The 26,811-nt window shown below is 41.2% G+C and overlaps 1 protein-coding gene across 2 annotated transcripts in view; it reads right to left on the bottom strand.

Moving 5' to 3' along the window:
* SLC25A26 (solute carrier family 25 member 26) overlaps positions 1-26,811 on the bottom strand; it is a 122,257-nt gene that overhangs the window by 78,467 nt on the left and 16,979 nt on the right. The window contains exons 2-5 of one of the 2 annotated variants that reach the window (XM_075183400.1): positions 26,615-26,771; positions 25,934-26,043; positions 8,041-8,145; positions 6,371-6,418 (exon numbers count right to left, since the gene is read on the bottom strand). In XM_075183400.1, coding sequence (XP_075039501.1) covers positions 6,371-6,418; positions 8,041-8,145; positions 25,934-26,043; positions 26,615-26,771 — 420 coding nt within the window. Of the gene's footprint in view, positions 1-6,370; positions 6,419-8,040; positions 8,146-15,463; positions 15,867-25,933; positions 26,044-26,614; positions 26,772-26,811 lie in introns of those variants that run through there. The other variant, XM_075183401.1, reaches the window with a different exon arrangement.

The raw sequence follows: 26,811 nt of genomic DNA, 5'->3' as shown, positions 1-26,811 counted from the left end.
GTACCGTGAGGAAAGGGATGAGAACACGGGATAAGCTGCTCACGGTTTGGAATGATTTTCCATCTATCTGATTACAGAAGCAATGTTTCCAGCCTGGTCTTATTTTCCACGCCGCGCCATATTGGGCAATTGACCCTAAAATGAGCAGGAGGCCGATAATCGTCCAAACGTAATTGCTCAGATCCTTACTGAATGTGCCTTTAAATCTGATCGTTTTCTATGATTACAAGTACGTATTGGCGCACTGCATGTAGAATTTCTGCCGTTTACCGTTTAATTATTGTTGAGAAATAATACAAATAAGAAAATAAATAAAAACACTGATACACTGTGCTCCTCTCTGTGCAATATTCTTTGGTTTCTTTTCCATCTTTATTATTACTGTTTATTTATATAGCGCCGATCATATTATGCAGCGCTGTACAGAGAGTTTACCTGTCTGCCCCCTCGGATTTCCCTTTATATCCATCAAATCTGTCTCCTAATGTGACCTTGTAAGTAACAGTTGTAGCATTTTCACCTTGTATTTAAAAACCAATCTAGGTTATTGAAATGGATTTAATGTTTTGGTTTTTTTATTGGACATTCGTGCATTTAAAACCCCCTTCTTAGTGTAACCTCAAAAATTGTGTTTGCTTAATTGCGCGTACTGCAGGGGAATATATGCGCTAGAGAAAGTGCTATGTTACCCCCTCCTGTGCAGACAGTGAGGGGGCTGTCCGCTGCCTCTGTGCCTGATCTCAATCATATTTTTGGTCCTTTTCAGACCAGGCAACACAACACTGACATCACACAAATACCTGACAACTAAGCCACGGACCCCAACCTATTGTTAACCGGAGAGAGCTCTGGGATGAGGGGAAAAAAAAAAAAAAAAAAAAAGGGTTTATATGGAAGAGAAGGCAAATAATGGAACTGTACTCTACAATGAACACTGCAAACAGACTTATTAGCGCCATAACGAAAACAAAGTAGAGTCCTGTAATAAGGACATTTTAAACACATTTATCCCCCACTACTTACATTTGACAAGTACAAGGGAAAATAAAGTCTATGGGGTATATTTATTTTCACCCTACTCAGTAATACAGCCTCAAATGCAGAATTATAACCCCAGTGTGTACATGCCCTAATCCACTGATTTCCAGAGCAATCGCTGCCCCTGGATTTATATCCCACTATACTCCAGTACATCATAAATTACCAGACCTTGATATTGATTTTTAATTAACTGAATCCCATTGCTATGCAAAGCCACTAACATAACTCCCTGACATCCCAGTAGTCTCCAAATCACTGTATCTCACAGATCTACTCAATATTCATACTTTATACAGAAAGGATCATACTTAATATGAATATACTGCACGTGGGCTTTCAGACAAGGATGGGGATACAAACTTAACAGCTACTGGTAACATTCACAAATGTATAAAGCTGCTGGAGATTATCAAAATAATATATAAATCAAGGAAAAAAAATTGTTCTATATGGGGAGAAAACACACACAGCACACTATATATATATATATATATATATATATATATATATACACAGACAGCGACAGAGAGACAGAGAGACAGACAGCGACAGACAGCCAGACAGAGCGGCAGACAGCCAGACAGAGAGGCAGACAGCCAGACAGAGAGGCAGACAGCGACAGAGAGGCAGACAGCCAGACAGAGAGGCAGACAGCCAGACAGAGCGGCAGACAGCCAGACAGAGAGACAGACAGCGACAGACAGCCAGACAGAGCGGCAGACAGCCAGACAGAGCGGCAGACAGCCAGACAGAGAGGCAGACAGCCAGACAGAGAGGCAGACAGCCAGACAGAGAGGCAGACAGCCAGACAGAGAGGCAGACAGCGAGACAGAGAGGCAGACAGCGAGACAGAGCGACAGACAGCGAAACAGAGCGACAGACAGCGAGACAGAGCGACAGACAGCGAGACAGAGAGCGACAGACAGCGAGACAGAGAGCGACAGACAGCGAGACAGAGAGCGACAGACAGCGAGACAGACAGCGAGACAGAGAGACAGAGAGACAGACAGCGAGACAGAGAGACAGACAGCGAGACAGAGCGACAGACAGCGAGACAGAGCGACAGACAGCGAGACAGAGCGACAGACAGCGAGACAGAGCGACAGACAGCGAGACAGAGCGACAGACAGCGTGTGTGTGTGTGTGTGTGTGTGTGTGTGTGTGTGTGTGTGTGTGTGTGTGTGTGTGTGTGTGTGTGTGTGTGTGTGTGTGTTTAATACAATTGAGGATTATTACTATTCTGCATCCTCCCTCCCCTCCCCCAATTAGTGGAGAGTAAAGGTGCTTGAATTGTACCTTTTAACATTCCTATAACTGCATGACATGTTATCATGGGAGTTAAAAGGTCAGATACTGTTTATCCCCCCAAAGTATAAAATACACAAATACACATTACAATATGAATTTAACCTACTGACCTGAAAGCTTTGAACATAAAGACAATATATGTGCATCCTACTTCCTGTGTACTGTAATAAGAGATTGCATCCTACCTACTAAATAAGCACATTTCAAATTATTTATATTGAGATGGGAAAAAAGCCTCTTCCTCCGAACCTATAATTGTTCTCATTCCATTGACAGCTTTCTGGAAATTAACAAATATTTCAAACGAAATCGGTTTTGAAGGTTCTTTTATGAACACACATAATGGAAAGGACCCCAATTAAATTCCCTACAAAGTGCTGCCATTTTGAGCTACAAATACACCTCCGAAAGGTCAGAAAGTGCTCTTTTGTCGTGGTCGGGGAAAATTAATTACTGCGCTGACATATGTCACAATGGATTTTAAACAGAGAACAGAGTTGGGTCGGAGACGCGGGATTTCTCCCATTTGTTGGTATGCAAAATCAGATTTCATTGGCAAGAAAATGTATTCATTTATTCCGGAAGCCTTGGATAAATCAGAGAGACTTGTTAGGCTTTGTTATTCCATCTGCATCTTGATGAAATCTGAAGAAATTACACGTGTTTAGTGAGCCATGAAATAAGTACAGGGGGGGAAAAAAAAAAGCTATTGTGTGGTTTATATTTCAGATAGACAGATAACTTCTTTACACAATGGATATCGCAACTTTGTATATCATGATCCGAGCTTGAAAATTGTCAGGCAGGCAAGACTGGTGTCCCTATCTCAACATGCGGAATATCACGTTCATGTTTTCTAAGAAGAACATCTAATTACAGTTGCAAATAACTGAAAGTCGCTATCCAGCCAAAGCAGCGGTACGGCTTGATACACTTGTGAATTCAACCTGATCTTTCATTGAACACCTGTGCGCGCGTTTCATAACTTTCTCTTATTTACATCTTTTTAGAATTGTGCATCCAGACACAATTGAATTACGGGGAGGGTCTGTTGACCTAAACAAACGTCAGGTCACCCAATACATTGAGGATCTTCTAAGACCTCTGACTTTAACATGATGATCCGATCAGAGCGGAAACACTTTCTCACTGTCTTTGAGGCAGTAAAAAGCCCTCCAACGCCTTTCAGAGAACTTGCCGTAAGAGATAACAGAAGGTATATTTATTGGAAAACATCATCATCACCATTTATTTATATGACGCCACTAATTCCGCAGCGTTGTACAGAGAACTCACTCCCATCAGCCCCTGGCTCATTAGAGCTTACAGTCTAAATTCCTTAACACACACACAGGCGCAGACTAGGGTACATTTATTAGCAGTCAAATAACCTACCAGTATGTTTTTTGGTGTGTGGGAGGAAACCGGAGCACCCGGAGGAAACCCACTCAAACACAGGGAGAACATACAAACTCTATACAGATAAGGCCATGGTCGGGAATTGAACTCATGACCCCAGTGCGGTGTGGCAGAAGTGCTAACCACTTAGCCACATCTTGACCTGTGTCATTGTACGAGAGTATTTACATTTGTGAATGTGACCAGATGTCTTTACATACAGGACCAACATTTTGGTCCGGTGGTTTACGAATTAACGTAGAACAAGTTCGAGATATCAAAGTTCGATGCAGCTCGTATGTTATCCAACATTCTTGTTTTATCGCATGACAAAAGGAAGGAAAAGGTTTGGGGGTATGTGCATGACAAAATGGGAGACTGGTCTTGGAAGATCGAAGCGTGGCTTTGGTTATGACCTTTTTTACCCCAAGTTTTATATTGCTATGTTGGGAGCAGTGGTGTAATGGGGTTAGATCAAGGACATGGCGAATCTCTAGCATACGACAAACAGAAATCCCCATTTTGGGGGTTTGTTTGTTTTTTCTTTGTATATTGACCATGTCTCGTGCTCTATGGGGGGGAATTCAATTGGCCGCGTTATGGGTAAAAGGAACGCGGCCTGAGCATTATTACCGTAATGCGCTTAATTAGCACTATTACGGTAGTTTCAACGCCGTTTTTTTGCTGGCAGCTCCATGAACAGAAAGCCGGGTTAAAACTACCGTAAGAACGGTAATATTTTTAACGCTGCGCTAATTCGGGGGGAAATGAATTCCTCCTATTTATGTGACTACATATATGATGACATGTGACAAGACTACACAATCCCTGTTTGGATGTACTGTTACCAGTGAAAGGGTCATCTTCACTTACACATGGGTTTGGGTGTACTAAGAGCAACACACCTACGTTACTGAGCTTATTGGGTTTATATCCGCGTCTGAGCATCTAGTGTAGGAAATACCAGGCAGTACAGGTACATGTTAAATCTTTAGACGGTGAGTAAACCATCGGGCCTTGATATACAGTCCACTGGAGAGAATTCAAAGTACTCCCTATTTCATTCAAGGTTACCGGTCGTCCCAAAATAAGTTCTGCTCCTATAATACACTAAGCGTAATTGTATTAGGTCTTGCAATGGAAAGTGCAAGGTTCTGCATGGTGTCATAAACTTTCTTCTGGAATTTTGACAATGTTAAAGGCTAAAGAATACAATATATAATAAGGACTGATATATGCGAGTATACATACATACACATATCTATCAATCTCTATATCGATCAATCTATCTATCAATCTCTATATCTATCTATCTATCAATCTCTATATCTATCTATCTATCAATCTCTATATCTATCTATCAATCTCTATATCTATCTATCAATCTCTATATCTATCTATCAATCTCTATATCTATCTATCAATCTCTATATCTATCTATCTATCAATCTCTATATCTATCTATCTATCTATCAATCTCTATAGCTATCTATCTATCAATCTCTATATCTATCTATCTATCTCTATATCTATCCATCTATCAATATATATATATCTATCAATCAATCTCTATATCCATCTATCAATCTCTATATCTAGCTATCTATCAATCTCTATATCTAGCTATCAATCTCTTTATCTATTTATCTATCAATCTCTTTATCTATTTATCTATCAATCTCTATATCTATCTATCTATCAATCTCTATATCTATCTATCTATCTATCTATCTATCAATCTCTATATCTATCTATCTATCTATCAATCTCTATATCTATCTATCAATCTCTATATCTATCTATCTATCAATCTCTATATCTATCTATCTATCTATCAATCTCTATATCTATCTATCTATCTATCTATCTATCTATCTATCTATCAATCTCTATATCTAGCTATCTATCTCTATATCTATCTATCAATCTCTTTATCTATTTATCTATCAATCTCTTTATCTATTTATCTATCAATCTCTATATCTATCTATCTATCAATCTCTATATCTATCTATCTATCAATCTCTATATCTATCTATCTATCTATCAATCTCTATATCTATCTATCAATCTCTATATCTATCTATCAATCTCTATATCTATCCATCTCTCTATCTCTATATGTGTGTTTATAAAGCAGCAATATAAATTTAATGAACATAGTGAATCATTAACCAGCTCTTTCACATATACATATTACTTAAACTTTAAAACTTTCAATATGTTCATTACCATACGAGCCTCCCCACTTACACCTCACCCCCTATTTGGCATGACCCCTCGTACCATTTTTGCAGAATGACATTTTTTGTTCAAAGCCAACACCTCTGGTTGGGAGGTAGGAGTTTATGGACACTGTAATAAAAACTTATGTACATCTAAAAACATTAAAAATTGGGTTATAGATGGAAACATTGTAATCCTTTCAATTAACACCAGTTTCTAAAGTCAGGATTGGTGTACTTTTTGCAGTGTGAGGACGTTTCATGTGATTTTATTGTACTAGGATATTTTCATCACACTACAACTGTAATTAATACACATTAATTGAACTCATTTTGTATAATTTTTATACGTTTTAGCAAATTTACCCAAAACATTCCAAAAATAAACACTGGCTTACCTCTCTCAGTACTGTGCTTTTATAGCCTCGATATAGGCCCCGTATTCCCTGTAATACAAGGGTATAAATTAGCACATTGGAGATGACATAGTTAATGTGCTTGATGGGGGAGATTTAATTGCGGACGATGAGGCGCGCGCACATTGCCAGCCATTACGGTAGGAATCTAAACTCATTATCCTGCACGTCAATTCGGCGCAAGTCAAAATGAGCGGAGATTAATGCCATAACTTTAGCTACATGGAGACACCTTTCACCAATTTGAATACACTTTTGAGGAGGGAAGGGGGGGAGCATGGATACAAATCCCCAATATAATTCCCCAGACATCACAGCTATGTCTGCCTGCGTTCACTTCCAGTAATTATGGTACCCGAACATCACAGATTATCCTGTGATTTTCTATGGGGTGCAAGGAAACATCCATGACCCGTCGTGTTAGGTTTGCCAAGCATAGTCTTCTAATAAGCCTGCTGACAAAGAGTCTTGTGTGCTTAAGGGAAACATATTCCACGTGATAGAACTTTAATTTAAATATATTTTATCTCATATTGTATGGATGCCGTGTAGCGTGTATGTTTATGTTGTGAAGCTTTCTTTATTTCATAAAGCTGTTCAAAATAATCTTTAAGACAAATTCAACCCCAGCCAACAGAACCAGAGGTATTATAATATATTATCTAATATATAAAAGCCTAGCGGCGTGTGTTAGTGTGTGTGTGGAAAAAACTATTTTCTCAGAAAGGGCTCATCCAATTGACCTAAAATGTGGTATACTGACATTATTTGACAAAAAAATTATAATAGTGAAGTCAGTTAACTTCCATCATCCCCCCTTACCCCCGTCGGAGGGGTAGTAAAGGCTAAATTTACCAGTTGAGGGCTCAAACTCATTTTCGTGAGGTAATTTTACCTCATGAACACACATGGTGTGTTAGTGTGTGTGTGTGTGTGTGTGTGTGTGTGTGTGTAAAAAAACTACCGGGTGACAGAGTGCTCAAGCTGCAGCGCCACCTGCTGGGCGGAGTTATATACTACACTGACCTATTAAATTCTTAGCATTATCTAATATATAAAAGCCTAGCGGCGTGTGTGTGTGTGTGGCGCTGAAGATGACAAGAACCTTTTTAACACCTTAAGTAGCTTGATTTGACTAGAATGCATGAGTATCATGCACGGGTTAACATATATATATACACACACACATATATATATATATATATATATATATATATATATATATATATATATATATATATATATATATATATGCACACATATACACACACATACACACACACACACACACTGGCCAATCTAACACCTAAAAACAGCAAGTGCAAAGACAAAAAAAAGTACAATACAAAACTACACAAACATCTCTTTGAAAATACCCCTTTTAAGGCCAAATATAAAGTATGTCTCAGATGAAGACACATCAATAGTTGTCTGCACTTGGGAGCTCATTCAAAGAACTGACAACAGAATAAGTTTTACCTCTGCTTATACTGTAATATTTTAAAGCTTTTATCTGTCTCAACTCAAACATTTTGACAGTATTTGGATGTATCAGGGTTCATACAAGGAGAAAAGTCTCTTTCGTGGCAACTCATATCAAAATTCGATGAGATCCTACACAGGATCACGGATCAGGACTCCTGACCTCTCACCTCTTGGCGCAGGGTGCTGGAAAACATCTGATAGGTGCTGGAGGACGGCGACACCTGCGCCCTCTGCTTCACCACCTCAGAAGGTACACGAATAAGACAGGCAACCTGGTAATGGAGGAGAAAAATACATGACGGTTCTGTTTATCAGTTCAATGCTTGGGGACAGGGTCCTTTGTTCAGAAATAAACATTTTGTTATGGGGCTTAGATTGCACCAGACCCCTACACACACTGGAGGAAGCCATTTTGAGGACCGATTCATATTCCTCATGGCTCAGTGAGATCACCAGTTTCTGCATTGATAGGCTACCACAAAATGGCTGCCTCAAGTGTGTGGAGTTTACAGGTAAAAACAAAACAAGACCATTATCTCTCTCTTTTTAAATGAAAATAAAAAGAGTAAATAATTAAATTGAGAACATTAAGGTGCCGGCTTATTCAATTCCCATATATATCTATTTGCTTTAACATATCATTCAGCGTCTACAAAGCAAGAGGCCGCAATTTTGGCATCACGTGACAGATCCTAACTCTAAGGTAGACAGGCAGCGACTGAGCCGCGAAGGAAGGTAACGTGGTCCGTCCTAAGGTGCTGGAGTTTATTTTAATGACAAGACGGTAAGTAAAGTAATACCGAGGTGATGTAGTTCTGTGCCCAGGAACATGGGCTTAAGAAACTCCTAGAGAAGCAGGTCTAAAGGTGCAGAGGGCTGGGCAAAAGGTGTAACACAAGGAAAGAGGCCGAGAGGCGGAGGACTGAATGAAGACATGGAGTTTTAAGGGCACATTTGAAGCCTTGGAGACTAGAGCCGTGGAAGTGTGTCCCGCAGGTAGGGATCAACGCGGGCAAAACCCAGGAGTGGGAAGAGGTAATCGGTGTGGTAGTAAAGGGGCAGCCATTGGCAGAGCAGAATGGGCGGGAAGGAGAGTAAGTAGAGATGAGGTTGGAGATCTAGGGGGGGGGGGGGTAGATGAGTGACCGAGGCTTTGTAGGTGAGGGTGAGAAGTTTGAATTGAATTCTGTATGAGACAAGGAGCCAACGCAGTAACAGAGGTTCAGCAGAGACTGGCGAGAGAGGAAAATAAGGTGAGCAGCAGCACAAAGAACACACTGAAGAGAAGAGAGACTGGAATCAGATAGGAGGAGGTTACAGTAATCTAGGCAAGAGATGAGGAGAGGAGGAAGTGAAGGAGAGTTTTGGTTGCGTCCATGGTGAAAAAAAGGCCATTGGAGAGGGACTGAATATAGGGAGTGAAGGAGTCTAGGATGATTCCCAGATAGTGGAGGGGTTACAATGATTTCAGTCTTAAACATATCAGGGCAGATTCAATTCAGCCCAATGTACCGCTAAACATCTCCTCCATGTTCACATGCTCATATTGCCAGTTATTACGGTAAGAAATCACAGCTCATTTTTCTGCGTACCTCGATGGCATGCATGGAAACATGGAAATTTCTGTAAAAGCTCTAACATGTAACTCCACGAACTATTCCAGAGAGACACTGCGTCACCTTGACCCGAATTGAATCTGCCCCACCCTTCTGCAATCCAAGAGGAGATGGTAGAAGGGTAATAGGAAACACAAGAGAGAAGGAGAAGGGAGAGGATAGAGAAAGTTGGGTGTCAGTGTACAGGTGGATATTGGAGGCCAAAGGAGCTGCCGAGAACAACATGGGAGGAGTAGCAGGAGAAAAGCATGGGGCCAACAACAGATGGTCGGGGTTCTCAGACAGGTAGAGGAAGAGGGGGAGGGAAGTATAAGGAAACAGAGCGAGCGGTTGGTACTGGAGAGGGTGATGACAGAATATTGGTGATCATGATATACTAGCAAAAGGGAGGAGATGGCATATTATTAAATTACAATGTAGGAATCCTTAAAAGGGTACGAGCTGCCTACACACAGTGCAGCCATTCTGCCCTAACATAGCAACCGGCTGCAGACGAGTGAAAGGGAGAACGATGGCCGCATTTAGTTACGTATAAACACATCATGTAGTTCAGGTGTATTGTTCAGCTCAATAAACACATCCTTTAATACAGACTCAAGTCTAACAGTGGCTCTTTAAGTTTCCAGCTCTTTAAATGTCACGCCTAGCCACTCATTAAAAGAATTTCAGAACAACAGCCAGCATTGACCGCAGGTTTTGTAACACACGGAGGCTGACACTGGATCTGTCCTTAACACAACACGAAACCGTCCAGCCCAGTATAACAAGCCAGGAGTCGCAGACATGTTACAGTTAGGCCTCTGGCAGAACATCTATGTTGAATTAAGTTAAATGGTCTGCATGACTGGCTGTGTGTTAAAAAGGAATGCTGATTAAAAGCGAACGGTACAGTATTCATCTGAATCACTTCTTCCTCAACAAACACGCGGTATGGAGAGAACAGTCTGCACGCTGCAGACGGTGGATAAACAAAATCACGCTGTCCTTTGTGCGGTGTCAAAATAGATTATATAACCATTTTGTGTACAGAACCAATGTTCAGTAGGATGATCAAATTCACTTGGAAGTAGAATCGTATTAATGTCTGTGTGTAGGTGACTGATCCAAAATAAAGGACTATTAAACCTCAAAAGTGTCATTTTAATATATAACGAATGATGGTAAAATACACTGTTGAGCGTTATCCTCATCATACACTGCAGCTCTGTTTAAAAGTGGGAATGAGCAATTTTGCATCCCTCCTTAAAGGCACATGAAGCCACACAGTATATTTAGAACACAGTCCTGATGGAAAATGCATAAAGTACTGTGTCAGCTACCTTTCCTGTGACATCACATTGGTCCTTCACCTGTGTGTATCCGCCAATCAGCAGCCTGTACAGAGAATTCCGTTACCTTGCAAACTTGGCAGCCAATCACACAAGCTCTGGCTGTGCACTGCTGCTAGATAGAGAAGCACCACCGCCCCAGTTAGCTGCCCAGGTAGATTTAGCGGAGCACAAAAAAAAAATGTTTGGTTATTTTCAGTTAAATCATTTAGCCAAGTATTTTTATTATTAATATTTATTTATATAGCGCCAGCATATTCCGTGGAATTTTAAAATTGGGACTATCGATATATGTTAATAAAACTCAGCGGCTTTTTATCACTCCTTAAGTTTCCAAGACGTATTAAGAAAGCTATATATTTTACCTAACTTTACTTGTACAAAACACGTGGTTTGAAAGAAACAGGACCACAAGGGTACAATAACCAAACTGGTGATCCACTACTAACAGCCACTAAGCAGGAAGACCGAAGACCTACCAGAGGTATGCGAGTGATAGATATCTGTCTAAAGACTCTAATTTACAGACAGGTACAGCCTAGATAGTGATATTGGGAGATGGCGACTGGTACAATCAGTATTAATCACATGAAGTGTCCATACAGGCGACACCTATAGAGAAGAGCAGTGTACGACATGTCCTGCCTTACTAAGATAAAGTATACCACCAGCTTTAAACATCAGGCACAGCAGCAGAAATCTACTACCTCAGATCAGTATATTGGCTGGCCTTTTGCCCCCAGTCTCACTTTCTGAAATATAACTATAGCCATTACAAAAATTCCTGTCATAAAGCTGCATTAACACCTTTCTGCCGATACATTTAAGCTTGACTGTTTAAAATGGCTACAAGAGTGATATGAGTCAGAGTACCAATCAGAAGACAGAATCTCTCCGATTACAGCTTTCGATTGGTGCTCCTGCTCTTATCCAACCCCGTCTCTCTCCCCCTGCAGCATTGCAAAGACTTGTTTTACATCCATAACCTTGAGCCCTGGAAAAAACATCTGGATGCAGCAATCCATCTCCGGAAACTCTTTGGTGGGGAAGGGCCGTAAAAGATATTAGTTGAAATGCTGCACTCCCCAGTTAGCCTTTGTAAATGGTGACTAAACGGGAGAGTGGCCGCAAAGCTCTTGTCCCTGTGGTTGGTCCATGCGGCCACGCCCAACGGCAGCATCCCACAGTGTGAGAACAATGGAAGCCTAGGATAAACAGCAGCACGGTGGCTTAGTGGTTAGCACTTCTGCCTCACAGCACTGGGGTCATGACTTCGATTCCCGACCATGGCCTTATCTGTGTGGAGTTTGTATGTTCTCCCCGTGTTTGCGTGGGTTTCCTCCAGGTGCTCTGGTTTCCTCCCACACTGCAAAAACATTTGGTTAGTTGGCTGCTGACAAAATGAACCCTAGTCTGTGTGATTTAGGCTGTAAAAGCTTCAATGGGGCAGGGACTTATGTGAGGGACAAAAATGATCTGTACAGCGCTGGGGAATTGGTGGTGCTATATAAATTGAGGATGATGAGAGCGGTGGATAGGGTGATTTTTCACAACATATCGTTAGTAAAAAGATGTTTGCTACATTTTTAAAAGGCACATACACCAACAGCCAGGAGATATTATAAGGCAGGCTGAACAGAAGCGATTAAAGCTTTCACAATGACATATTTATAAAGAAGTGATGCCACATTTCTACAATATTTCCTATTTCTATCAATGGGCAGCACGGTGGCTAAGTGGTTAGCACTTCTGCCTCACAGTGCTGGGGTCATGAGTTCAATTCCCAACCATGGCTTTATCTGTGAGGAGTAAGTATGTTCTCCCCGTGTTTGCGTGGGTTTCCTCTGGGTGCTCCGGTTTCCTCCCACACTCCAAAAACATACTGGTAGGTTAATTGGCTGCTAACAAATTGACGTGTGTGTGTGTGTGTGTTAGGGAATTTAGACTGTAAGCTCCAATGGGGCAGGGACTGATGTGAGAGAGTTCTCTGTACAGCGCTGCGGAATCAGTGGCGCTATATAAATAAATGGTGATGATGATGAATGTTTTGTTTCTTAAGTATGTGGTCCTTTGAGAGTAGGCATTTTAGTAAGCCGGGTGACCTGTCCAGACACAGTTGTGCAAAATAAAGGCAATTTGCTGTGTGCATTAAATGCTTACCCGATATTACCAAATAAGCCCTAGAGCCTGGGATGTAGGACAGAGCTATAAATAAATACGACTAGATTCAGTAAACAACCTTAACAAACAGAACGTTTCCAACAACCACAGAAAAGTAAGATGATACCGTTCACCCACCACTGCTACAAATATATTTTTTGGATATTTGGCTCCTCTTTAAACATGTGACCAGATCTTGGCCCTTACTGCGTCTGGGAGCTGTGAGCGTCTTCCTGGAGCGATGATATTATTCCCTCACTGTACAAGATTATCACTTTATAGCCATATTCATAAGACCAGTAGGAAATCTCCCCAACCGCAAACCTAACAACGCTGCATCTGATCCAAAGTCATTTTGATAAGGTAATCTGATGCACGGCTCTCCGTGTCCAAGGTCATCACCAGCAGCCGACCCCAATATGTCAAGAAAATAAGAAATCGTCAACTTGTGAACTTTAGCATAAATATTTATAGACCTTCATGCTTCATAACACTCCATGCCTATACATTAGCTTTTTGTTTTCCTAAACACACGGAGGCAGAAAGGAAACTTTAAAAGGCTTTACAGATAAAAAACAATCTATCTGACAGAGGGGGTACGGAGCGCCCAGCGTGGGTTCCCGATTTCTGTGGCGCAGCTATATTGGTCTGTGAAGGGGTCTTACAAAGTAATGCTTTCCTCTATATTCCAAAGCTCAGGCGATTTTATTTTAGATTATCTTTCATCTTTTTTTTTTTTGTTCATCCTATTTGAATCTGAACTACAGCGATGGCGTTCACTGCACAGGAACAAAACAAAGCGATGCCCTGTTCTGAAGACAAAATGGAGATAATGTCATCTTAGGGCCGCGGCTCGGGTCCGTTATCCAGGAAACGGCGGTGCTCTCGCCTTGCCGCAAAGAGAAGGTGACATTTAGACATCAAAATGTGTGAAATGTTAAACAATAAACCACCTTTAGAATTGTGCTTTTCTCTAATCTTACATATATTCAAAAGGCTGTTATTTCTGAAGGGAAGGTTATGCTATCCTTGTGTATAGCTTTCGTGTCCACTGAAGCGGCAACAAATGGCTATATCATCCTTTTATATCAGATGGTTTCAAGGTAATTGGAAATTAAATGAATTTTTTTTTCTTAAATATTTCCAGATTTTTTTATAATTAAAAGTCAGTTTAACCCATACCCGTCCACTCTGTCGGAATGTCTGTCAGACTTCCGCATTCTCCCTATTGGGTGAGATGGGGACCTCCATAAGGTGATCCGCCGTGAATAGTGTCATTTTGGCCCCAACCCTGTGCCGGGATCTTACAGAGGAAAGGAAAAAAAGTGGCAAGTAGGGTTTAACCTCTTAAAATATAACTGTAGCGGTTACATTGTACCACAATATCACTAGCCAAAATATGGTATCAAGAATATAAGGGACATGAAGGAACAATACAGATAAGGGGCCTGATTCATTAAGGATCTTAACTTAAGAAACGTCTTAAGTCAGTCTCCTGGACTGACACATAAGTTTCTGTTTTGCACATAAGTTAAGTACTGACTGTTTTTTCATGTAGCACACAAATACTTGATAGCTTATTTGTACACTGAAATTTAAAAGTTGATATTTGTGTGCTACATGAAAAAACAGTCAGTATTTAACTTATGTGCAAACCAGAATACTAGTTTGCACCCCTTGCATTGTAACATGGTTTTGTCCAGGAGACTGAAATAAGAAGTTTCTTAAGTTAAGATCCTTAATGAATCAGGCCCACAGTTTATACAACTGATAGATAAATAGATATGACATAGCTATGAGACAGAGATCAGACATAGATGGATGAGAGAGAGATGAGCTTAGATAGACAGACAGATATGGCAGATGAGATAGACGAGATAGAGAAAGACAGCTATGACATAGATAGAGGAAGAGAGATACATATTTTACACACACACTCGTGGGCACATTTCCATCACCCGTGATCGTTCCTCCCTCGTACTCTGTTTTACAGCAGGGATAGAGAACATTTGTATCTCAAGCTGCTCGGGGCCCTCAGTGGACACTAATGACTGTTTCCTTTCCCTCAAAAATGTGATCTGTGTGTCCAAATCTAAGGGAAGGACATCTGTTTCTTTCAAGTGGTTATAGAGAAACTGCAGTTCAACAGATTCTCATCTCCACCACTGACCTACAGTAAGATCCCAGCTTAGACTCCTCGCTCATTCCCCAACGTTATCCCCTCAGTTTCCTGGACTTCCTCCCATTTCTTCTGCCCATCTGCATTTGTACTGAGGATTATTAGAGCTGCAGGGCCTGGCTGCACCTAGGCATCTCTCACTTGGGGCACGAAGGAGGCGCCTCATTCCAGATACATAAGCATAATGCGTTCAGTGCTGGACACATAACTACCACAGTGCTGACGCTCTCTAGTACATCGTGGCACCAATTGTATTTATGTAATGGTAGTCTAATGTCCGGTAACATTAGTGACTGCTTATCATATGTCATCCTGTGCCATTACATACTGCTGTGATAAGATCTGCTGTCCGGTACCACTGTACACTGCTCTGTGATAAGATCTGCTGTCCGGTACCACTGTACACTGCTCTGTGATAAGATCTGCTGTCCTGTACCACTGTACACTGCTCTGTGATCAGATCTGCTGTCCGGTACCACTGTACACTGCTCTGTGATAAGATCTGCTGTCCGGTACCACTGTACACTGCTCTGTGATAAGATCTGCTGTCCGGTACCACTGTACACTGCTCTGTGATAAGATCTGCTGTCCGGTACCACTGTACACTGCTCTGTGATAAGATCTGCTGTCCGGTACCACTGTACACTGCTCTGTGATAAGATCTGCTGTCCGGTACCACTGTACACTGCTCTGTGATAAAGATATTCTGTCTAAAAAGGCAAAAAGATAAAAGATCATGAAACTCTGGGAGGAAAATGACATTTCTTACACTTATGATTTAAGACTGCCATCTAGTGGATATTTTAAAAAACTGTCTTATAATATTACTTTATTGTTTTACGAACATTATTAACAAAACTAGAATTTGACCCAAAACTTGTAAGTCCATATATTGTATTTTGTTGCTGGCACCAGTGAAGTGGTTTTAAAGACTTTCAGGCAGCACCAATCATTACAACGAGCCAAAAGCCAAACAAGGGGCTCAATCTCATTCAGTCACGCTCATTAAATATATACCTTCATTTCGCCCTGTACAACCGGCAGCCTGTAAGCCAGATATGAGCCTTGGGATTTTTGGTTTGTTTGTTTGTGGCCTCCATGTTACCTGGAGATACCTAGATATAACACTGAATGACGTCAATAGAGATGAGATGAATTTAGCCTTTGATTACAAGTTAGTTTAATTTTTATTTGTATTTCCGTAGCGTACGGCTGTGTACCTAAGCCCTGCACAGTCCCACTGCGTTCTTTGCGTAAAACTGCTCTGTGCATCCTTAGAAATGGACTATACGCCGTCAATCCAAGTGTATACAATTCATCTTAGAACGCAAAGGACACTCCCGACAGCCTCTGATTTCATGGACGGAACGGGGAGGGAAGGGGCTATGCACGTAGTCAATGCACAGTAGGGGCGTGCCAAGGCTGAGCACACGGACATCCGTCCAATATAAGCTCTTTGCATCTTTCGGGGATCTGATTTTTACGTAAATCACTTGCACCATCTACAAGACAGGTGTAAGTGCAGAGTGATAGTTATGACGGCTGTGTATGCAGCTAGAACATGTGTTTGCAATTAACAACAACTGTAAAAATGCATTTTATGTACTGTAGGCATTAATAACATCCTAATAAATGTATTTCATGGAAAAAAAAATAAATGAAAAACCTACTTTTTTTAATGTATTTTTATTAACGATTATATTCTTAACAGGTGTTCATGGATTTATTTTTTCAGTGCTTTCCGATGGGACTTTGCAGGCTACGCATAATGCATATGTATATATAGTGTGTTGCATCTGTCTACATACGACAAGTGCCGTATATACAGAGCGTAATAATACCCATATTACACTAGAAACGCTTCTTCAGATCCGCTTGTACTTGGATATGGGTGAACGTGTTTGCAAATTCCGCCAGATTACAACAAAACAAAACGCATTGACTTTGCATTCCTTGATGAATCTGCCCTTTGTGTGCAATTAGAACCTAAATTACAGACATACTGAATTAATGGGCCACTGATCTGAATAATCTCCTGATTTGCACACAGTAACATTTGTAGTGTTGTTAGTAGCATTTTATATAACCTTTATTTTAGGTTTACCATCCTTTAACAATGTTCAGTGACAAAAACCCCCCCAACAACAACCCAGGAGGGAGGAAATGACAAACTGGAGACCTCGCAGACTTAAGTTGTCGTATAACATGTTATTATCAGTGCAGCTTAAAAGGGTCGTCCACTTTCAGACAACATTAATTCATTAGCTTCGGCATATACTACTGTAACATTTACTAACTTCTCAGCAATGTCTTTATATGCTTTGAAAGATTTAAGCTATAGTCTTTGGATACTACACATCTCTGCTCTGCATTGGATACTGCTGTATCAAGGGAGCAGCTCTGCACCGCATCCAAGGGCAAAAAGCACAGCAACAAATCAACTCTAATGATATAAACAAGCCCTCTAACCTTCAAAAGGGCCGTAACCATTAATGTCAGTAATAAGTTAAAACAATACATTAAATTAACGAAAGAGGCACCTATCTGTAATAACACATCAGCCGGCACTGTAATAAGCTATAACAAAGAATTCTGACAATAAAAGCAGGTAGGAGTTGGGGGGCGCAGATGAAGGCTTAGAGAGCATTGTTTAAAACCAATAGTAGAAGATTCCTTTAAGCTTCGGTATATAAATTCTATAAAATCACTTGTTCGTGAAATGGATACAAAATATTATTAATACCTAAATACTGAAACTTTCTAATTATTTGGCAAAACTTTAACTACTTAGCAAAACTATCAATTAGCCAACAGTATTTAATGCACAAGGCTGCCCGGTTCTTCCAGCTTCCACGGCCGATGACAGCGAGTGGTCTTGTGTGGGTGGATGATGGCTGACAGCTCCTAATTTGCAGATTTCAAGCTTTAATTCTGTGATGAATTTGTTGGCAGGATCAGTGGATATCTGTCTCCATTCATCTTTATTTACAAGCAATTTCCAGCCTCTGCATTATTTCCACTTTCCTGCTCCTCTCTCACACACCTTATTGTGCGCAGTAACCGCTGACGGGAACTGTAGCAAAAGTTTTTTTTATTATTATTCTTGATTTGCAAGTTGTCTATCTGCAGCACCGGAGAGTGGGAAACACAGTACATATAAGGTAGACAAATAAATGTAGACATGAATACAAAGGGTGTGGAGGACCCTGCTCATTAGAGAGCTTACTTCTAAAGGGGAGAGGGCACAGCTGAAACAAGAGGAGCGAGTGTGGCTCAGAGTAGGGTTTGGGATAGTTGTGAGGGTGCATTAGTGTGAACAGTGTTATCAGAGATAAGGTCATCTCTAAAAAAAAGAGATGGTTTTTCAGAGAGTATCTAAACATTTGAAGGTTGTGGGAAAGTCCGATTGAATATGGTAGGGAATTCCATAAGTGGGGAGCAGCACGGGAGAAGTTCTGTAGGCAGGAGTGAGAGGTGGTTACCAGAGACGAGACAAGGCGCAGGTCAGAGGTAGATCTAAGAGGGCAGGAGAGATTGGAGATATATGCAGGGGTGGTGGTGCTGAGGACTTTATCGGTAAGGGTGAGTAATTTGAATAGGATTCTGGAGGACACAGGGAGCCAGTGTAGGGATTTGCAAAATAGTGCAGCAGATGTTGAGAGGTGAAAGAGGAAGATCAGTATTGCAGCAGCATTTAGGATGGATTGAAGTGTGGATATCTGGGTGTCAGGAATACCAGATAGCAGGAGGTTGCTGTAGTCAAGACGGGAGATGATGAGAGAATGGATAAAAGTTTTGGTAGCATGTTGGGCAAGAAAAGGCCGTATTTTGACAATGTTTTTAAGGTGGTGTCGGCAGGACTGGGAGAGAGTCTGAATGTGAGGAATAAAGCAGAGGTCAGAGTCAAGTGTGACACCGAGGCAGCGGGCTTGGGAAACTGATGAAATTGTGGCGTTATTGACAGTGAGGGAGATATGAATGAGGTGGTGACTCAGAGGAAGAAGAAGTTGAGCTTTAGAAATCGCCGGGAGATAGCAGAAAGACAGTTGGTTATACGGGATAGTACAGAAAGTGAGAGGTCAGTGGACTAGAGGAAGATTTGGGTGTTGCCAACATAGAGGTGGTATTGGAGGCAGAATGAGCAAATTAGTTCCCTAAGTGAAGAAGTGCGCAGTAAGAGAAGCAGAGGGCAGAGATTAGAGGGCTGGGCAGGTCCCCAAAAGATACTGGGAGAGGACGGGAAGATGTGCCAGAGGTTGATGCACTGAATGAGCGGTTTGATGGGAAGGAAGTGAACCAGGAAGGAAGGACAATGAGTGAACTGTGCGGGAGAAGATGGTAACCAACAGTACCCAAAAGGGAATTCAGCATGTGATTGGCTCGCCCGTCACCATTTAAAAGTTGATTATCTCATTTGCTGGTTTTGAATTACAGCTGGGGGACAGGACACCTTAGTAAAATCTTTTACCCAACTGGTTTTAATATAGTTTTACTATAGATTTTACACATTTACAAAATAGACACATATCAGAGGAAAACCATTTCCACCAACACACAATTTTCCACTGCCGTAAAAATAGCACCACTAGGACAGATAATCACGGCAGCACCGCCGTCAGCGGAAGCAGATATTTGGGCGCCAATGTAAGTCAATACAAACCGCCCAGATTGACACATATGAATAGACAGAATTTTAAAACAAGCATTTTTGGTTTTGCTTCCACTGGAAGAAACGTCAGCGCGAATCAAATTGAACCTGCCGAAGTGCGGTATGTTCCCTGCTACCTCTCACAACAATAACATAGCGATCTTAGGACCCGTTATGCCTGCAGATCAGTTTTCCTCGATACGAAACAATCAAATCCACATTCACTTGAGGGTCTTCTTATAAAAGAGCAATTTCATGCTGCTCCGTCCTCTGTGTTATGACAGATACGGTCTGCAGCACTTCTTATCAAATAACAAATTTTGCCTTTTCCCACAGTTATTTATCCATTTTCTGCTGGCAGGGAAGGAACGGAGCTGTAGCGTAATTGATGTAGGGACCCAGAGATTTAGCGCAGCAATCCAGCCACTACTGACGGCATAAACAAAGCTCTATGCCCTCACTTCATATCAAGCCCTCTCCCATCCATTCTACAGTATCTGAAATTGCGAACATAAGGCAGGGGTTGGCAATTATACTTTTATTGATTAGTAATTAACGTTTTTAATCAGGCCCTGAACGGAGGGAGTGCATATGATTTCAGCAGTTTGTTTTAACCAGAAAAAAAAATAATATATATATATATATAAAGGCGGTAGCTTCAAAAATCGCTCTGCGGTGGTTTGTTACAGTAAATTGTACAGTTCTGCATAACAAAATATCCTATTGCCCGACTCTAGTAAACTGCAGGTATCACCGACTGGATTGATTATGGTTTCATTGTTAAGAAAATAGAAATTAAAGAGGAATTCCAATTTCAGTGAATTCCATTATCCAAGCACAGAATGATTGCAACAACGCCTGTACAAGCATCTACACATCACAAGTACCCTTCAGAATTAGTCTCGTGAAGATTTCTATGCCTGAGAAATCTTCTTACATTTTTTTAAAAAAAAACAATTAAAAAAAAAAACACGTTTACAAACTGGAAGCTCTCCAGACAAGCGCCGGAGTTCTGCAGCATTTCACACTCACTTATACTGAAAAAAGTAAAGTCAATGCCCCCCTGCTTAAATAGTTCTAAGCATCCTATGCCAAACTACCATTCACCTGAATTACAGATGACAAACTCCTCTTTGGATACAAATACTACTTAAAAATTATAAAAAGTATTTTTACTGTGCCGAAAAAAAAATGTAGCACGACCATTGCAGGCTCAAGTGTTCATTTTCGGGGGCCCTTAGACACAACAGACCTGAAGTGTAGATACTATTGTAGCCTATACACAGAACAGTTAGCGTAAACATAGGCAAATAAATAAACAAATCACCCTAGACAATAGAGTTCTCTGCAGGTGGAGTTTCTCTTTAAACAGTGTGTGTTATAGATCTATTGAATTAAAGAGCAAGTAGACTAACTATTGATCATTAAAGCATAGCAAAGTCTGTATTACATAGCGAAATACCATGAAAGAAATGACTCAAGGGTTTAAATAAATCCTTTGCTGAACGTAAACGTTAATAAAATATGTGGGTGGGGGGCTCCTCTATCTTTCATCACTCTGAAACGGCAAGTAGAGGAGGTACAGAGCACACAGACACTATAGTTCTAGAACCCTTAAGTAAATTGCCTGCATCCTCTAACGTAATAGAAATGATCAATATAAATAAATGATGATGATGATGAATATATAGCAATGGATTTAAAAATAGGGACATGACCAGTGAAGTGTGGAGTCCTGCTTTTTTTTTTTATGCTAGAGATTTTTGGTCAAACAAATTTTGATCTTTGAATTCAGCTTGTCTGAGCAAACGTGTTATAAAACCAACACAATATAATAGCAATGACAATATAACTGCTGATTTCAGGAAAAAAAAATAGTTAGAATGGAAGAATAAAGTGGCCCTGAGCAGGTTAATTTGTGGCCCCATTGAACAGAACCAGTTTGGGTTATTCCGACAACAAAATACAAAGCAAACTAGGATTTTTAATCAGTGTATGATCTGCACACATTGAGCGTATTTATTAAACCTATTTATGATATTAGGTACTATCACCTGTATCTAACAAAAGCCTAACCCAGGAGCTACCTATGGTATCTCCTCCTGCATTAGGCAGAGTTTCGCACAGTCCCACAGTCCCCATAATTTTCAATGGGGATTGCAGTTTGGACCCATTTAGATGAAGATGGCGTTAGCCGTTCTACCCTATGGGAGAGCATTGCGGTAGAAGGATCATCAGATCCCTCCCGCTTTCTTGCTCTCCCCTCTGATAACTATCACAAAACGGGTTTTTGCCCACGTCACCTAAGGTCCCGCATGTGCAGGGTCAGATGCCAGAGCGGAGAGGCAAGTAAAGTCATCGCTGGGACAGCCTATCAGATGTGCCGTCCTGGGATGATTTTTTAATAAAGGACTGTGAAATATTATCCCTTACTATTGCGATAAGGGATGATCGTTAATGAGGGTGGGGGGGCATCTGCAGCCATTAATAAATATGCCCCCAAGTATTAGTTCTCCAATCTCACAATATGGACTACAGTACATACAGAGGAACTGAGACCAATCATAATTGGAGCTTCACAGCTTAAAGGCCAACTTCCCTCTCACCCCCACAACGAGCAGAACTGTGGAAGTCCAGGGACCACAGTCCATAGCACTCATCCTCAGTACTGTAACTGTTTCTTATCGACTCTCTTGGTAACATGAACAATATGAATTCTCCCGTGCAGAGGCCTTTTCACCACTGGGAGAGGCAAGTTCTCCTGAACTGCAAGGGACCCTTGTATTGGACCCCCGCAGTTCTGCTACTTTGGGGAGGGGGCCCAATGTTAGCTGAGAAATACATTTTAGGTTGACGTTGGTAGTTATCACTTAACTACAAGTGTAATCTGCGGCCTCTTCGAGCAATCAAAGTCTACTTGTGTAGCCCCTGAAAATAGGACTTGTATTTACAAACACAAAGAACAAACACACTTCAATTAGTACCGAGAGAAAATATGACAATTATTAAAAGAAAATCGTAGGGGTAAACAGGACAAAGCAGGCATGCGGTTACTAAAAACATTTCCACGTTCTCCTGGAGGGTGAATAGTGATGGGGCAGATTCAACAGAGAGAGAGAATCTCATTTCTCTGTAATCTAAATGTAATGTTACCTGCCCTAGATGGGACAATCAGCTTCCTGTACATTACAGTTACAGAAATAACATAGATCATGTCTCTCCCAGACATAACTGTGCCACAGCAATTTCTGCATCCAATTCCAAACATCATATCTATGACATATTTATTTACAGGACTCTAGAAGCTGTTTAGTACAATAATTTGTATTTTCAGCACAGACTCGTATGTATGTGGAAATCACATCATAAAAAGCTTCACTTTTTATTCCGATGCAATTTGCCGTTTATACAGGACAGATGGGATGTAGATTAGAATGAAAATGGCTTTTACCCCCGGAGATCGGACATAGGTAGATGGATATAATATACTCCCATGATAAACAAGGTTTATTTTCCCAGAATTACTCAGTAACCATATGCACAAAAGTCATTCAGCAAAGAGAAACTTTGCATTCTTTTTAGGTTTGTTTGATTAGGGCCCGAGCACCTATTGTCATCATGTTGAAAACTGAATACACACAGGGAGGGGGAGGGGTGGCGAGGCTAGTGGATGAAGTTTTTGATAGCAGCCAATTAGCCTACCAGTATGTTTTTGGAGTGTGGGAGGAAACCCACGCAAACACGGGGAGAACATACACACTCCACACAGATAAGGCCATGGTCGGGAATCGAACTCATGATCCCAGTACTGTGAGGCAGAAGTGCTAACCACTGAGCCACCGTGCTGCCCACATTGATTTATCAGCTGAGGTATGATGAGGTGTCACCCGATGGGTGTATATTCACGGGCGATACTATATTCATCTGTGCTGCATTTACTTGACTGGTATTCACTGAGAAGGTGATGCAGCATCAGGACTTGTCAAAATAGCAATCGAGGGATCACTATGGCAAACACTGGAGGTCATTTACAACAGTGAGACGTTCAGTGCGCATTACAAAATCCGCTTTAATCCCTCAATCCCTGTGCACCTCAATTTCTGAAAGTCATCCTGGATTTCTACCAAAGTGCAACGTTTGGTGGAAGAAGATGACGAGGAATGTGGAAGAGCAGAAGTGTGCACAGGTAGTGGGGAGGACCTGGGTGGAGTGACGGCGGCTCACGTGAAGTACGGAGCAGAGCCACCACTGTGCCAAGTTTAACGGAGCAGGATTATGGAGGTGAAGAATTTTTAGGGATGCTCCTGGACGTTTAGAGGGACTTTTCCATTTTGTAAAAGAACTTTATTTTTCTACCAGCTCCGAGCTGGATGTCTTCACAGTCTTGTCCTATATACGCCCCAATACACTCATCACAGCAACTTAGAGCTACACCCATGTATCTCAATTAAAGCAGAATGAACCCGATCTCTCTAAACCGTGAGAAATAAGTGCTGCAATAAATCCTGCTTCACCCGATTACAGGATCATGTGCGAGTCCAATAACTTGGAACTTGACAAGTTAAATGTATGACCTTCGTTTAATATAGCGGTGTATTTGATACCTCAGTCTTCTGCATCAATTTGACAGCAGCCTCACAAAACTCACTCTGTGCTGTAGGGAGACCCTGCTGTTCCACCATCCAACTCTCAGTCTGTGGCTTCTGGCTTACCTCTAATTCCCCGCCTCACATCATGACTGATCATGACCTGCTGTCACATGCAGCCCTGAGCGGACAGGTCACTGTATCAGCAGATTCATCTCCTGAAATACTCTGAGCTCCTGTGCTCATGGCGAATGAATCCAGCTTGCTCTATCCCCCCCCCCCCCCCAACTTCAAAACGGAGAACATCCCAGGCGAACAAGAGATGAACACTGAATAAGTAAGGTGCTCAGAACCCAGTTAAATACCCCTTCAAACTTTATATTATTAAGTCTGAACAGAGCATCTTTTATGTGTTGTTGTTTTACTGTTGTTTTTGTCAATACACTAGCTACTTGAATAACATTATCATATCAATGTTCCATCTCGATTTCTTTCAGTTACCAATATAAATTAATGCTCCACTAACAACATCAGCTTTCTATTCTCTATATAGAACCCCGACTCAGAGATAAAGATGGTGTCACATATTACCTGCTTTTAAAATTATGCAAGCAGTGTTTATGGGCAGCAGGAAAACAACGAAAGCAAACCAATGATTCACAGAAATCTACGTTATGTCTCCTACATCTCGTCATACTGAGAATTTAACAAATGCTGAAACACTATTTAAATGCCATGGAACTGATGCAATGTTTGAATGTACAGCTATTTGTGTAGTGTAAATTGCGTGATTACACTCTGTGCATGGCCACAACAATAAAAAACACTCAAGTACCTACACTTAGGCAGAGTTGCACGCATCCACACTTGCACCTAAAGAGGCGTGATGGGGAGTTTAGAGGCATTCTAAGACCAGCAGAGTACAATAAGGGGGTGTTGCACTGTGGCTTAGTGGTTAGCACCTCTGCCTCACAACACTAAGGTCATGAGTTTGATTTCCGACCATAGCCTTATCTGTGTGGAGTTTGTATGTGATTACCGCTTTCACGTGGGTTTCCTCCGGGTGCTCCGGTTTCCTCCCACACTCCAAAAACATACTGGTAGGTTAACTGGCTGCTATTAAATTGACTTTAGTCTCATGCAGTCTGTGTGTGTGTATGTTAGAGAATTTAAACTGTAAGCTCCTATGGGGCAGGTACTGATGTGAGTGAGTTCTCTCTACAGCGCTTTATAAATAGTTGATGATAATGGTTGCGTTCAACTTTGCATGTGCTTGAAGCCTTGTTGCTTAGCTGTTTTCCTGTGTGAAGTCATCATTTTGGAACCAGGAAACCATGGCTTTCTAAACTGAAGGTATGGTCAATCAGTCTTGTCGCATGCAGCCTTATGACAGTGGAATGCACTTCCCCATTCACGACTGAGTGTATACGCCCTTTAGAATGCGCAGTTTCCTGGACAGAAATTCCCTGTGTTCTAAAACACCTGTAGAACAATGACCGTACTGTACATAGTAAATACAGATCACGTTTCATAATGTACTTACCACTTCCCCCATAGAGGCAGCAGCCATGTGAGTTAGAGGTGACCAGTAGGGGGAGGAGCCTGAGTGAAGCAAACATTTCACAGATTCATAAGTCACAAAAAAGGCAGCAGCTACGAAGAGACAATGGAACAAATAAATACATACATAGTATAGTAATAAAAACAGTCTCATCTCCATAAAAGCATATTAAAATGATTTGTCTAGTTATTAAAGAACAAACTCACTACTGGATATGAATATGTGTTAAAGCCAGTGAACTATTGAGCGAACATACCTCAAATAGCGCTGACATATATACGCAATTAAGGAATATCCTCGCATGAATGTTTTATTCTTTTAATACAATTCTTACTAGCATAGTGTCTCCTTCAACCCCTGGGAAAAAATACTTGGTTCTGACACACAATGGAGACAGACACTTTGTGGACTGAACCAAATACTGATGAGAACAGTTTAGAAACCAGGGACGGTATAGAGGTATTTCAAGATCAATATTCATAAAGCAAGACTTTCTAGATTGGTTGGATATGATAAAGATACAGAACTTGTTTGTAATATTTTGGCCACTTGCTAAATGACGTGAGAGAGGAAACCGCACAAACCTTCTAGCTTCATACACCAACATATATTTATTTTCCTAGCTGTCCTTTAAGAAAAGAAACTAAGTTGAGATGGTTTTACCATTTGGAAACGATCCGATAGCCGTGGAAGGAACGCCAGCGTAGATGCCACGGAATCCGCCGGCTTTGGAAAATCCCTGAGGGCTTTGCAGTCTGGTTTTAAAGGTGTCGAGGGGAAATAATATAAGGTCCACGCACATGCCTGCTGTCCCGCCAGCCTGGAAAACAAAACAATCGATTCGGAGTTTGAAAGGCAGT

This window comes from Mixophyes fleayi, chromosome 8 (assembly GCF_038048845.1).
Source record: "Mixophyes fleayi isolate aMixFle1 chromosome 8, aMixFle1.hap1, whole genome shotgun sequence".
Taxonomy (NCBI): Eukaryota; Metazoa; Chordata; class Amphibia; order Anura; family Limnodynastidae; genus Mixophyes; species Mixophyes fleayi.
Note: the sequence above shows the minus strand (reverse complement) of the source record. Positions and strands in the feature narration are given on the sequence as shown.